The sequence below is a fragment of the Enoplosus armatus genome, chromosome 2 (genome assembly GCF_043641665.1).
Source record: "Enoplosus armatus isolate fEnoArm2 chromosome 2, fEnoArm2.hap1, whole genome shotgun sequence".
NCBI classification, from domain to species: Eukaryota; Metazoa; Chordata; class Actinopteri; order Centrarchiformes; family Enoplosidae; genus Enoplosus; species Enoplosus armatus.
Genome location: NC_092181.1, coordinates 27,870,870 through 27,885,460, shown reverse-complemented (window position 1 = coordinate 27,885,460; position 14,591 = coordinate 27,870,870). Strand labels below are relative to the sequence as shown.

The window sequence follows — 14,591 nt, the reverse complement described above, 5'->3', positions numbered from 1 at the left end:
ACTACTTTATATACAGTTAGCTAGTTTATCTACTTTATATACAGTTAGCTAGTTTAACTGCTTTATATACAGTTAGCTAGTTTAACTACTTTATATACAGTTAGCTAGTTTAACTACTTTATATACAGTTAGCTAGTTTAACTACTTTATATAAAGTTAGCTTGTTTAAACTACTTTATATACAGTTAGCTAGTTTAACTACTTTATACACAGTTAGCTAGTTTAACTACTTTATATACAGTTAGCTAGTTTAACTACTTTATACACAGTTAGCTAGTTTAACTACTTTATATACAGTTAGCTAGTTTTGACTACTTTATATGCAGTTAGCTAGTTTAACTACTTTATACACAGTTAGCTAGTTTAACTACTTTATATACAGTTAGCTAGTTTTGACTACTTTATATACAGTTAGCTAGTTTAACTACTTTATACACAGTTAGCTAGTTTAACTACTTTATATACAGTTAGCTAGTTTTGACTACTTTATATGCAGTTAGCTAGTTAAGTCCAGTGGTTCCCAACCTATGGGTCTGGCCCTTCCAAATGATCACCAGAGGAATCTGAGGGGTCGTGAAATGATTAGGAGAGAAGAAAAAACTCAGAGACATCTGAAATATGACGAGGAGACACGACTACACACTGATGTCATGTAAGAGGTCACAAGTCTAAAATGTCAGAATCACTTGTTTAATCTATAACAATGCGTTGTATTTTATAAACTTTTTAATGTAAAATCCTAATCTGAAAAGTAACTTGTAGTTACAACGGTCAGATGGAAGTGTTGGAGTAACAGTGTAAAGTAACATAAAATGGAAATATTAATAAGGGTATTTTAAACTGTACAGTACTGTAAAGTATTTGAGTAAATGTACTTTCCACCTCTGCTGCTTTGATGCCGATGAGCTCTGAGCTCTAATGATGGAGTCAGACAGTGGACCTGAAGGAGGACACCCTGCTGCTCTCATTCACTGTGATCTGGATTTGTAGTTAAAGTGTTAACTCATCTTTTAATTTTAAAGATTCCTTTCATTTTTAATAAATATTAATGAAATACTCTTAATTTCATATTCATTGTTTCTGATCAGTGTATTCTGACTTCATTGATTATTGATCAGTTCAATAGGTGACAAAAACATATTATTGTTACTAAACTTCTTTTGTCTAACTCCTAATTTTTATCACATGGTCTTTGAATAACCCCTGCTTCCTGAACAAACTATTTTATTTTTATTTTAAATGAATAACATAATTTCAAATAGAGCTGTAGATCTTCCTCTCACACACAATCCCATCGTGCCCTTTTTTAGTCTCTTCACTATTATTATTGTCACAAACAACAACGCAGATGGATTAACGACAGTATTTAAGCCTAAATCTAAACTGAAACATTTAACCTGAGAATTTGACTTTTTTACAACAGTTTATTCTTTAAAATGTATTTGAATGTTTGCTGATGTTGTTTCACTCTCTGCTCGTCTCTGTGAAACTTCTGTTCTATAAAAACAGACTTGTGAGAAATAAATAAAACATGAACATAGAAAGTGTAAAAACTTCCCACAGATTAAACATCAGTGTAAATATTATTTATGTGAAAATACAGGAGAGAAATATAAAAATATAACTGGACATGACAGATGACACACTGGATAAACATCAGATTTAAACATGAGATGATACGGAGTATAAAACTGTATATAAATGATAGATTCTGGTTCCCTTTTTATATATTTGTACATAAATGTCTATACAGAGCTGAACGTCGGGTTGGAAAAGTTTCCGTTCTGAGCTTCAGGATCGTCGTTCTCCGCGAAGTCTTCGGGGTCGAGATCAGCCTCGAACATCCGCTGCAGCAGAGCGTCCACCGTCCGATATCCTGACAGGAAACACCCAGAGACTCAGCAACATCACCAATACTGACAATCAAACTGATCAAACTGACTGTCATAAATATTGAACTGGTTTGACAAAAAGGAAACGATGGATTCAGGAGCTGCAGGACCATTCAAAAGGCCAAATTTACAACATTTAAGTGTCTAACTTGATTTGTGGTTTGACTTCTGGTACGAAACCTGCTGAGGAACCAAACATCATACTGTTCCATCCTTACAGACTAATAACTAACTTCTGTATCTGCTGTCTCTAGTAACGCCGCCACTTCTGCCCTGGCAGGTTGAAACACTGATGGAAGGTTTTCAGTCTCAAACCACCCGGTTTGAAAGAGGTTACGACAGATTTGGGTAAATCTGAGCAAATATTGCATGTTAGCTTCTGATTACACTGGGGAACACAATTTTTGTTGAGTTAGGTCTGACAGCTGTTTTTAACTAATTTTTGGGTGCGGAATCCAAAACTGATCTCAGTTTTTCTCTATCACGTCAAGTTTTTGAACTATAGGATCCCCGTTTTCTTAAAAAATATGAAAAATACTGTACTTAACAGATATGTGTGTGATAGTACTGACCTATTGGGAGCTGCACACACCTCTCACCGCACTGTCTCAATTGTGACTGCACAAACAAGTTGCCACGTAGCTGTAGATGAGTCCAAAAGTCTAAAGCTAATCAGTGGAATTTTGCTTATCTGATTGCTAGAAAAAGACTGACTGCAATTTTGGAAACAGCATGCCAATTTTAGTTTTAATCAGCATAAAAATCTAACTCAACAGAAATTATTTTTCAAATTGTTCCCCAGTGTTATAAATGATCAAACTGGCATATTAATCTGAAGAAATATATAATTCAATAAAAATCTGAAACGCATTAGATTGTAAAACTTGAATTTCAGCCTGGAAACAATGCAGAGATGCAGCCGGCAAGAGACTCTTGTTGACGGCATGTTGTCAGAGTGCAAACGTGAGGGTTTAATGGAGAAATTCATTTCATGAAGCGTCATGAGGAAGCTGATTGTCGGAGCAGCTGATAAAAGAAGAGACTGTCTGTTAAAACGACTGAATGTTAATAAAACTACAGGTTTGATTTCTACTCAACGAGCATATTTTCAACATGTAACTGCTTCAACAGGATGTTGTGACAGATTGGCAAATATGGAGGCTGTGACCAATCACATTTTCTCTTTTTCTTCAGTTTGTGATTCCTGTTTTAAAACTTGTTGGGATCATCAGACACTTTATTGACAACATTCATAAGTTTCAAACCAAATGATTCAAGTGAAGTGAAATCGCAAACACATCGAACACATTTGGTTCGACTGACAAGTTTGAAACTGAAGTTTGAAACTAAAGTTTAAAACCAGTCAATGATGCAGATGCTTTTTATCTTTGAAGTGTCTTCTCTGCACTTGTACTCCGTGCAGCTCTGACTCTTTCTTACTTTTTGAAGCGATTTTAAACATCAGGGCGGGTTTGTTGTTTGCTGATTGGCCGGTTCCCTGGTCGCTGTCGATGGTTTCCATGGCGTTCACCAAGTTGTCCTCCAACTTCTCCCTGGTGGACACAACAACACGGACGATTATGAAACCTGTTTAATGGAGTTTCATGAAAAATGAACATGTTGAGGCCATGGACCAATCAGAGAGTAGTATAATCAATTATCAGCTAATCAGACTCTAATGAAGAGCTTTAAAGGACTAACAGGGACTTTTTCATCCTCTGTCTCAGTGTTTAGGTTTCCTTCCAGGCAGCTTTTGGTTTCAGTTCATTTCTGTTAAAATAATCCATTACAGTTAATGTTCAGGAAGTATTTTATAAAAGTGTGATGATGCAGTTGCAAGCAGGGACTGTTTTAAACAGTGGTGCATTCAAGGATGCTCTGACATCTGAGACTTGAGAGTCGGATTTTCTGATTTGCTGATTTTGCTTTTGAAAAAAGTAATGTGAGGAAGGTGTGTTTTAATTTGAAAACATGCCAAAGCCGCGTTATGGTCCTTTAAATCCATGTGTGTGCATATATATATATATACTGTATGTGTTTATTATCCTGTCTGCGTTTGGGTGAGGGGGCCTGGTTGTCATGGTAACGTACTGTGCCACAGCCAGCTCCAGTTCCTCAATCTTCCTCTCCAGAGACGTCTGCAGGTCGCTCTTATCCACCGAGTACTCCACGAAGAACGCCTCGAGGACGAACGCCACGAAGATACTGAAAGACAACAGGAAGTGATGCGTCGTCAACTGACACAGCGGGGACACGAGACTACAACAGGATCGACTGAGGTGGTACTGCTAGTCTTACTTGATGATGATGATAACGACCATGATGTGGAAGAGGACGAAGAAGATCCTGGCAGACACGTGGGTGACGGAGGCGAAGCCGCTGCTGAGCAGTGAGTCACGTTAAGAAACTGCAAACACTACAAAGTCATTCAAATGAGCTTCAGCTTCAGCAGCTGCAACATTAAAGTGATGAACACGTGAATGCATCAAGAATTATAATCCAATAATATAATATTAATTATTTTGCATAATGAGTACTTTTACCTTCGGTACTTTAAGTATATTTTGATGCTAATGCTTTGTACTTTTTGGAATGCAGGAATTTTACTTGTAAAAGAGTATTTCTACACTGTGGTAGTACTACCTTTACTTAAGTACAAGATCTGAGTACTTCAGTGGTTAAATTACCTTTAGGATGAAAACCAGTTATATTTAGATACGGTGTAATGTTAGCTTAAAGGATAATGCTTACTGCTGTATGGAAACAAAGAAAACTTCTAAGCAACTTCAATAACCTATTGTGAAATTTCATCACTTAATCTGAATTTCACAAATCCAATTTGAGTAACTCATTTTCTTTTAATTTTTAGCCAATGACTTAAACGATCTGAATATTGCTTTTTTCCCCAATATTGGAATCTTGAATTTTCTACCTGAATTGAACGTTTTAAAAAGTTAAATTTTTTTGCAATTTGAGACGTGAAATCACTGGAGGAACTTCAGACCATATGGTATAGAAAGATGTTTTTCAAAGTAAAACACTTCAATGTTATAAAGTCAGTGGTATTTCTAGTGCTTATAAGAAATGATTGCGGCCTATCTTTGCTTCCATACTACTGCTAAATATTTAGACTATACGTTAGCTCAGTGCTACAACAGCACAGCTAGCTTCACTAACTCTACAACAACAGTGACGTACTTGCTCTTAAAATAAAGTTGAATGAGATACTTCAGATAGAGTTCAGATCAAGTCAAATGTTGTCTTCAGGTGAAGCTATAGGACCTGGAGATGGTAACCGACAGCAGCTACATGGGCTCAAAGTAAACGGTGAGTGAGGCGTTCAGGTAAAGGATATCGTGCCACTGGTTGACCACGGTGAGCTCCACCAGCAGGATGAAGGAGGACACCACGTTGTTGAAGTTGTTCTTGCAGTAGTTGAGTTGTGCGAAGGCCGTTCCTTTCAGCAGAGGGTTTCCACAGTACGCCTTCTCCGGGTCGCTGGAGTCCTCCCCGTAAAACTTCACCTTCCCTTTGAACAGCTCCATCCCCACCATGGCAAAGATGTAGTACACCACCTGAGGAGGACGACGACGATCTGTTCAGAGCCAGCTTCACTACCAGGAGGCTAACTCATGTTTTTAGCCACGTTAGCAGCGTAGCTCTATGGATGGCAGTGTTGATGTGCGTCCAACACTGTGGTCCATAATGAATTTAACTATTGGAAACATTATCATGAAATGTGGTTCAGACATCCCGTCCAACACGTTGGTTTATGACCAACAACCTGCAGAACACTCCCATCAGCATCAGCTGTACTTGTGTTTACATGCTAATTAGCATGATAACATGCTAAACTAAGATGGTGAACATGGTGAACATTATTCCTGCCAAACATTAGCATATTAGCATTGTCACTGTGCGCAAGTTAGCATTTAGCTCAAAGCACCACTGTGTCTAATCACAGCCTCACAGAGCTGCTAGCATGGCTGCAGACTCTTACATCACAGCTCTAATAACAAGGACTACTAGTAGACCTTTTTATGCCTGACAAAATATTTCAACAGGCAATCTGCTATCAGCAGCTTACAATGATCAGCTGTCCAAATGTGAGGATCGCGGGTCCAATCCTGATCAGGGTGTTGATGATTGCACGAAACCTAACAGAGAATATAGTCACTGTTAGTAAAGCAACACATTCAGACATAAAACACAATGACATCGGAATACGGACCAATCAAGACAGACGTAAGTGATGATACACAACAGACACAACCCACGCTGAAGTCCTGTACGGACCAGAAAACATATTTCATCTAAGTCCACCCCAGGTTTTCAACCAGTCGTGGTTACCTGTAGGTTAATTTACGTATGTTGAGCAATGATTTAGAACTACAACCATGTTTGAGGCAGACATCTGCCAGCCAATCAGAGACTAGTATTTCTTAATGGTGTAAAGTGCAGTTAAAGATGAAACCTTTTGATGCTGTCCACCACCCGTATCAGTCTGAGGACCCGCAGGATGAAGACGATGTCCAGGATCTGACGGCTGGTGTAACCCCCCGCTACAACAGAACGGGAATAATTATTTAGAAAGAGAGAAATCTGTTTCCACAGCCTGATCACGTTCATGTCTCCAATGAAAACCATGAGCAGGTAGTCACATACGCCTCCGCATGTTCCTAAACATAATCACATTTACACATGTTGTGTTATGAAATGTAAAGCAACATGATAAACTGCATCAAGCTGTCACTTTCCTGTCCCCAAGACAGACACGTGCTTTATTCTGATGTAAGAAACACATTTTTATCTTTCGCCTGTGAGCCAGTTGCTCCACATGCTGTTTAAAAGTCAGACTGCCGTCGAGCCAAACGTGCAGGTATTTATAAAGTTGGACAATTTCAATTTTAGTACCATTAAGTGTGTGGACGCAAAGTTAAATAAGAATTCAGCCACATTGTTGAAGATGCTGAAGATTCTGCAGAGACGTCTGAAGGATATACATTACAGACGAGATTGTGCCATCCATATAAAAATGTACATATATTGTTTTATATATGCATAATCTACTATATGTAATACCTGCAGAAATACTTTAATCTGATGGTACCTCGGTGACGAGGCTCATTCACGTCTGGTCAGGTCATTTCTGTACTCGTACCAACAGCTGCTGTAGTGGTTTCCTATTTGTTTCAGCGCTACATTAAATCTTTGTGATTCTGGATTATTTCAGAAGTCAAAAGAAAACAAACAGCTCTTACATGATTTCATGGTGGAGTTGATGATTGTGGCGATGAGAGCCGAGATGACGATGATGGTGTCGAACCTGAAAACAGAAAACAAACATTTCAACTTGAACTTAATTTTTTTCTTCAACAGAAGATGCTGAAAGCAAAACCAGCGTCTGCTGGAAATGAAGCGAGCGTTTTTCACCCTGTTTGTGTTCACAAGACGTCAGTCTGACATCACCAACATGTTGAACGGCAGAAACAAACCATGGATGTGTTAATAGATCTGATTCGCCACCATTCAATCTCACTGTCAGTTTGCCCCCAGTGGCCACGTGTGGTATTGCAACGTCTTAACAAATTGCAGTCCAAAATGTATTTTCCCCATAGACCTCCATTATAAAAGGGACGTCTGTAAAACTGTTGACAGGACGCTTCCAACTACAAACATGGTCAGTTATTAATCTTTGTGTTCTGAATTTTTTAACTCATGGAGGTTTTATATTTGAAAAGCCTAAAAAAAAATTTCATGTGGTGTTATTTTATTTAGAAGTCCCGCCCCTACGCTGCCTCTGACCCTAACCAACATAACAAATGGAGGCAAAAAGTGCTAGCCAATCACAGGCAGAGTTCCCAGGACCCCAAGTAGTGGGAGAAACACTACTGAGCATGTGCAGTGAGCCGCACAATGTGGAAGCAAACCAGGAAGTTAGAGTTGGGTATCCAGTTCTTATAAAACATCCATGAAAACATACAAACACGCTGCTGCAAACATCTGACTGAAGTCACTGCAGCTGCACTGCTCACCAGCAGGGGGCGCACAGCTGTAAGGACAGCAAAAATGCCAATGAAAACAAAGAAAACAACATCAACAGCTGCAGCGAGCGTACCTGTATAATCAAATACTACTGTTTTCGTCTTGTATGATGCCTTTGATGTTCCGTTGTTGTTAATTAAATGATATGTGTCAACACTGAGCTCATAGTGATGGTGTTGTAGCGGACTGCTTTATATTCTCATGTATGTAAAACATTAGAAAACAGCTCTCAGCTGAGTGTAAAAAGTCTGAAAGAAAAAACTAAAACTGTGGCGTCCTGCCAGTGATCCCCAGGGATGAGAAATGCTCATTACAGCTGTTTCTACAGACAACAACAGGTCCTGGACCAGTGGTTTGGTGTCTAATTTTTTGCCTTTTACTCTTTTAATTTTTTGTTTATGTTTATTTTTTCATAAACATTTTTTTTTGTTTTTACTTTCAGACTTTTCGGCTCTAAACCAGCTCCATAGTTCAGAAATAAAATTGCAGCCTCAAGCCTCCGTGAGCTGGTCCAAGCGCCTGCAGGCGTAGCAGCAGATCAGGGAACTGAAACATGTCACATACCTCGTACTTATAATCTGGGATGCAGATAAACTGTGAAACACAGCCCAGTGGTTTTAGATTTGTACATGTTTTCATTACAAAGTTTTATCAGAAAAAGTTTCTGGGAGTTTCAAACCCTTTCAAACAAATATTGAAATATATACATTATTGTTCTTTTGTACTAAATTATAAACCTTTTCTTCGATCACAATCAAAACTCTCAAGATCATGTAAATATGATTTAAATCTCTGAGTCGTTACATAAATACATATAATAATATCCCAAATCAGTTTATAACAGCTCCATAAGCTCATGAATGTTAATGATAACTAACGAAGTTCACTAATGACAGTGGTTTTCCATCAGTCTTTAACGGTCGGGCTGCAGCTACACTGCGCTCACGTCCAGAGAAGCCTGGGGGGAGTTTTCTACTATGAAGAACTGAAACATGATTTTATAGGCTGACTCGATATATTTAAATCACTTTCAGGCAAACAAAAGAATAAATGCATTTAACATTAATGGTTCTTTCAGGTGTGCAGCCTGAAGACTGAAGTGAGGAACAGAAACACTTTTCCTCAGATCAACTCAAGCGTCATGTGACATCTGAGACCAATCAGAGGGTCTCAGGAGCCTCTCCACGTCTTCATGTCCTCCTCATAAACTCAAACCGCAGCGTTACCCAGAATCCTTTGGTTATTTGGGACAAGAAGCAGACAGCGACAGTGAACGTGACGCGAGGTGGAGACGGTGCACGTCAGCTCGTCCTCACCAGTTCCAGAAGCTGTGTCTGGAGAAGAAGGCTCGCGGCTCGAACACGTAGAGCTTCAGCAGGATCTCCAGCAGGTAGAGAGCCAGAAACACCCACTCAGAGTTAGCGATCATCGGATTCTCCTCGTCCAGACCGATGAACACGGCGTTCACCAGGATGATCAGGTCGTACACAATCACAAAGGCCCTGAGAGACACACACACACACGCACACGCACACGCACACGCACACGCACACAGGTCGAGCCTGATGATTCTTCACACCCCAGTTTGTATATCAGGTGAACAACAACATCAACTGCATTCAATAAATCAATAAATCAATAAATCAATACATAAAGCTGTTTTGTGGCCGTCGCTGGATTTCCAGGTAAAGCGAATCACTTTTTAATCTTATTAGTTATGTTTCAGTTATTATTAAGCATCACGCGTTGCTCCAAGATAATTATGTTTTCCGACGTTGTCTGTCTCACCTGTGTTGGACCAATCGGCAGAGGAGGCGGCTGGGGGCCGACAGGTAGAGGGCGGGGCACACGCTGCGGAGCGGGTGCGGTCTGGACTTGAGCGTGATCACCTCGATGTTGAGGAGGTCGGCCAGCTGGACGAACGCCATCTTGCCTGTCAATCAAGCAATCAAGAGATAAAAACTACACTTCAGACGCGGTCGCCTCTCTTCTGATGACCACCGGGGGGCAGCACGTTTGGACCATCTCATACAGATAGATATAGATCAGTATCCTGGTTTTGATCTTAGTCGGGATCTGATGTTTACATGGAACATGAGAACCCGATGAGTATTTTATAGGCTGATCCCAGTATTTTATTAGTTTTAGACTTTTAGTATAATCACATTTGTTTCAGACCAAATAATAATTAATTAATTCCAAAGAATTTTAGGGCTTGAAACAGCATTTAGACACGTAGGGATAATTTAATAATAATAATTTAATAGATTAAATACAAAAAATCTGTCTGATTAAAAACTATTTAACTATTTTGTACCTGTAAAGTAACTATAACTGTAATACAGTTGCAGTGCAGTAAAAAGTACAATATTTCTCTCTGACATGTAGTAGAGCAGAAGTACAAAAAAAGTACCTCAGCTGTGTACTTGAGTACACGCACAGCTGTCGATGAACACGCGGACCAGTTTGTTTAACGTGTGAATGAATGAAACAGCCTCCGTGTTCTGAGACCATCATCATCATCACCATCACCATGATCAGCCGCCCGCATCGAGGTGTTGAACTCGATGAGGAAACAGTTTGAGGAAGAGGAGGAAGAGGAGGAAGAGGAGTGTGCAGATAGTGACTCAGCTGTGGTCGCTGGCTGTGACGGTGCACAACAGAAGAGTCGACTCTCGGGGCGTCGTTAGAAACACTGCATCTATTTATAGCTCAACATTACTTTAAGATGAGAATGTGCTGCAGAATTGTTGATGCATGAAGTCAAACAGCTGAGTTCTTTCACTGATGTTCAAGTCCAGCATCTCTTTTAGGAGAAGTGCAGATAAAAACAATGACGCTGTCAGCCCTGAGAAGCTACATTTATCCAGCGACTTTAAGTGACTTACAATAATTCAGCCCCGTGATACAACCCAAAACCGCAAGAATCACCAACTTCATCAAATGTGCCGAACTGCTTCAAGTGCTTCAACAAGAGACAGACGTTTTCTACATCGGTGTCTGCAGACCCAACGACCGTCACCTGTACGGCAGGCCAGCCTGTATGTGGCCTGAGAGACGAAGGTCAGGGCACCACTCTGCCATGTTAATAACTGAACATCAGATCTTCTCTCACCTGCGGGGTCAGAGACACGCCCTTAAACACAGACCGCTGTCAGTCAGTGCTCGACCACAGTCGGGTGTAAAACAGGAAGCAGAATTTGTTCTCTGATGTGGAATTAGTCCAGGTCCATCAGCGAGAGGACAGAAAACGTCCTGTCCCTCATAACTAGTGTTTAAATCACCGTCTGTCTCTGTGCACTGAGAGAAGCTGTGAGGAACATGACTGTGAACGTCTGTCTCCGTCTGAAGGACAGACAGCCGTGTGTGTGTGTGCGTGCGTGTGTGTGTGCGTGTGTGTGTGTGTGTGTGTGTGTGTGCGTGTGTGTGTGTGTGTGTGTGTGCGTGTGTGTGTGTGCGCGTGTGTGTGTGCGTGTGTGTGTGTGTGTGTGTGTGCGTGTGTGTGTGTGCGCGTGTGTGTGTGTGTGTGTGTGTGCGTGTGCGTGTGTGCGCGTGTGTGTGTGCGTGTGTGCGCGTGTGTGTGTGCGTGCGTGTGTGTGCGTGTGTGCGTGTGTGTGCGTGTGTGTGTGTGTGTGTGTGCGTGTGTGTGTGTGCGCGTGTGTGTGTGTGTGTGTGTGTGCGTGTGCGTGTGTGCGCGTGTGTGTGTGCGTGTGTGCGCGTGTGTGTGTGCGTGCGTGTGTGTGCGTGTGTGCGTGTGTGTGCATGTGTGTGTGTGTGTGCGTGCGTGTGGGTGCGTGCGTGTGTGTGAGTGCGTGCGTGTGTGTGCGCGTGCGTGTGTGACGCACCGATGCAGCCCTGGTTCTTGTCGTCGGAGACGCTCCACAGCAGCTCTCTGTGGGCGTTGCTGATGTCGGGCTGGACCAGTCGGACCATTTGGTTCCAGTTAGCCTGGGTCACCACCGCCCCCCCCGCCTCCTCCCGCTGCTCCTGCAGCACGGCGAACGCTCGCACCATCTTGTGCCTTTTGGCCCTCACCAGCTGCCGTACCTCCTCCTGGTGGACAGAGACGTGTTGAAGGTCAGAACTACAGAGAGACAAAGATTAGCCAGAACCCAGCTGAGGAGACCAGGTCCAGGTTTTTCTGAAGCTGCTGGTTTGTGTCGATGTCATTCTTGTTCCCCAAACAGATATAAAGACCAACAACTAACGTTTTTCTGTGTTCAAAAGACAAATCGACACCACGTCAACAAGTCAAACCGGAGGCGGGAGCAGATAACTGACCCCCAGACTTTGGGGCCCCGGTTGTCTGTGTGGAATCACTTTGTTGTCATTAGATTACTTTGTTTGGTAAACTGAAGTACAAAACAACTGATGGTAAATAAAAGGGGCCCTCAGGTGGCTCCTGCATTCTTTCCTCATTTTGGGGCCCCCGTCTTCTAAAGGGGCCCCGGGTCGAAATACACCACACGCAGCCCTGAAGTGCCACTCAAAGCATTTCAGACTGGATCAGAACGTCGTCGTACTTTCAGGTATTTTTTGTAGTTGTTGTAGACGACGGCCAAGAAGACGGACATGAAGATGTAGGTGTTGATGAGGATGTACAAGATGAAGAAGATGGCGAAGACGAAGCTGGCGTTGTAGGCCGGCATCCTGCAGACGAGAAGCAGAAAACAAAACGAACAAGCAGATAAATGTTTCTGAACGAGTCACTTCCTTCTTCTTTTGTGTGGGAACTTTAAAATGAAGATGGCTGATGATGATAACTTTGACAATAACTTTTGACTTCCTCTTTTTAATCTGGAAATCGGTAAAATGAAAATAAATACTTAAATAATGTTTCACAATAAGATAATAAGAACAGGGCTCAGTTTAAAGTGCTGAGTCAGACAGATGTGATCAATCTGACCTCAGATCAGTGAGCCTCTTAACTCTAGCAGTCCTGGAAGACTGCCCCCCCCCCCCCCCCCCACCCCCCGAAGCTTTTAAATGACCAAAGTCTTACATGACGTCGGGGCTGTTGGCCGTAGTGACGAGGACGTACAGATCGAAGACGATCTCCAGGTAGTTGGTGAAGTACGGAGCTCCGTCTGTCGTCTTCAGACCTCTGCAGGAAACACACACTTCAGTCTTCTTCATGTGTCGACAACAAACAACGAGCCTCCAAGAACTTCACGTTCAAGGAGAGTCAAAACCCGCCGTTCCAGTTTCACTCTGATCTGGTTTGAATCCAGATTAAAAAGGAGTTCCTGCTGAAACCTTCACAATAAAGTTCACTGAAGAGTTGAGATCCTCGTTGAAACCAGACACAGCATGTTTAAATTACCATCGAAATATCTCATTTTAATATTTAGTCATTTGTTATTGATATAAATCTATATCAAGTGAAAGAATGTATCAATTCGTCGATCGACAGAAAATTAATCAGCACATATTTTGATAATCGATGAATCAATAAATCGTTTTTTTTATTGCCAGAATGAAGCTGTTTTCTGTCGTAAACTGAATCTCTCTGGCTCGGACAAATATTAAAGACGTCACCGTGGAGACTGTTTTACATTTTATAGAGCAAATTATTAATCAGTTAATCAGGAAACCAATCAGCCTGAATATAAATGCAGGAAATAGCAACACTTGTGGCTTCGTCGAGCCCCCACACGTTCTCTCTGTGTTAGTTTTGGTTCGTCCAATCACAGCAGCGATTTTAAATGAGCAACAGAAAGTCGTCTCACCGTTTGCCGAGCAGTTTGAGGGCCATGAGGGAGAAGATGAGGAGGCTGAACATGAAGAGCAGGAAGACGTAGAAGATCTGAGGCAGAGCGTTGCGGATGCTCCTGAACGCTCTGCGGAGCTGAACACAAACAAACAAACAGAGTTCGTGAAGCTGCTCGTCCTCCCGCAGGACCTGAACGCTCCGTCCTCAGCCACACAGACAGACTGATGATGCGTTCAGGCGCCATCAGCTCACGAAGTCAAACGTTTAGCAGCAGGACGTTACACGTGGTGGTTCACCTGCGAGACGCCTGAACACACACCTGCTCACATGACCACAGGACAAGTTCACCAGGAAATGTCCCCCATTGGAGACAAAGTCCTCTTTACTTCTGATACGAGAATCTTCAGAATAAATGTGAAGAATTTTATTTTATTACATTTATTGAAATATTTGTTTAGAAATGTGAAGGGATGTGACATCACCAACTGAGCTTCATATACAGCCAGACAAGAGAGACAGACAGAGAGAGAGACAGACAGAGAGACAGACGGAGAGACAGACGGAGAGACAGACAGACAGACAGACAGACAGAGAGACAGTCAGAGACAGACAGAGACACAGACAGAGACACAGAGAGAGAGACAGACAGAGAGACAGTCAGAGACACAGTCAGAGACAGACAGAGACACAGACAGAGACACAGAGAGAGAGACAGACAGAGAGACAGACAGAGAGACAGACAGAGAGAGACAGAGACAGACAGACAGAGAGAGAGACAGACAGAGACGTGGCCAAAGGGAGCTCTGCAGTGAGAGTCTTGGTCCTGAGGGGGGCGCTAAAGGAAAGATCATGGAGTTACTAGAATCAAAAGGGTTCATCCTCCGAGGAGCAGGAAGGAGGTCTTTACATCTAATGACTGAAACAAAACTGTCAAACTGACA

The 14,591-nt window shown here is 41.9% G+C and overlaps 1 protein-coding gene across 1 annotated transcript in view; it reads right to left on the bottom strand.

Moving 5' to 3' along the window:
• Positions 1–1,177: 1,177 nt before the first annotated feature.
• Positions 1,178–14,591, bottom strand: part of tpcn3 (two pore segment channel 3) — an 18,824-nt gene continuing 5,410 nt past the window's right edge. Inside the window, exons 6-19 of the mRNA XM_070922445.1 lie at positions 13,667–13,785; positions 12,940–13,041; positions 12,461–12,587; positions 11,783–11,990; positions 9,726–9,870; positions 9,254–9,439; positions 7,154–7,218; positions 6,367–6,454; positions 5,980–6,049; positions 5,248–5,467; positions 4,191–4,281; positions 3,984–4,097; positions 3,333–3,445; positions 1,178–1,876 (exon numbers count right to left, since the gene is read on the bottom strand). Of these exons, the coding sequence (XP_070778546.1) occupies positions 1,746–1,876; positions 3,333–3,445; positions 3,984–4,097; positions 4,191–4,281; positions 5,248–5,467; positions 5,980–6,049; positions 6,367–6,454; positions 7,154–7,218; positions 9,254–9,439; positions 9,726–9,870; positions 11,783–11,990; positions 12,461–12,587; positions 12,940–13,041; positions 13,667–13,785 (1,779 nt within the window). The 3' untranslated portion in view covers positions 1,178–1,745. The remainder of the gene's footprint in view (positions 1,877–3,332; positions 3,446–3,983; positions 4,098–4,190; positions 4,282–5,247; positions 5,468–5,979; positions 6,050–6,366; positions 6,455–7,153; positions 7,219–9,253; positions 9,440–9,725; positions 9,871–11,782; positions 11,991–12,460; positions 12,588–12,939; positions 13,042–13,666; positions 13,786–14,591) is intronic.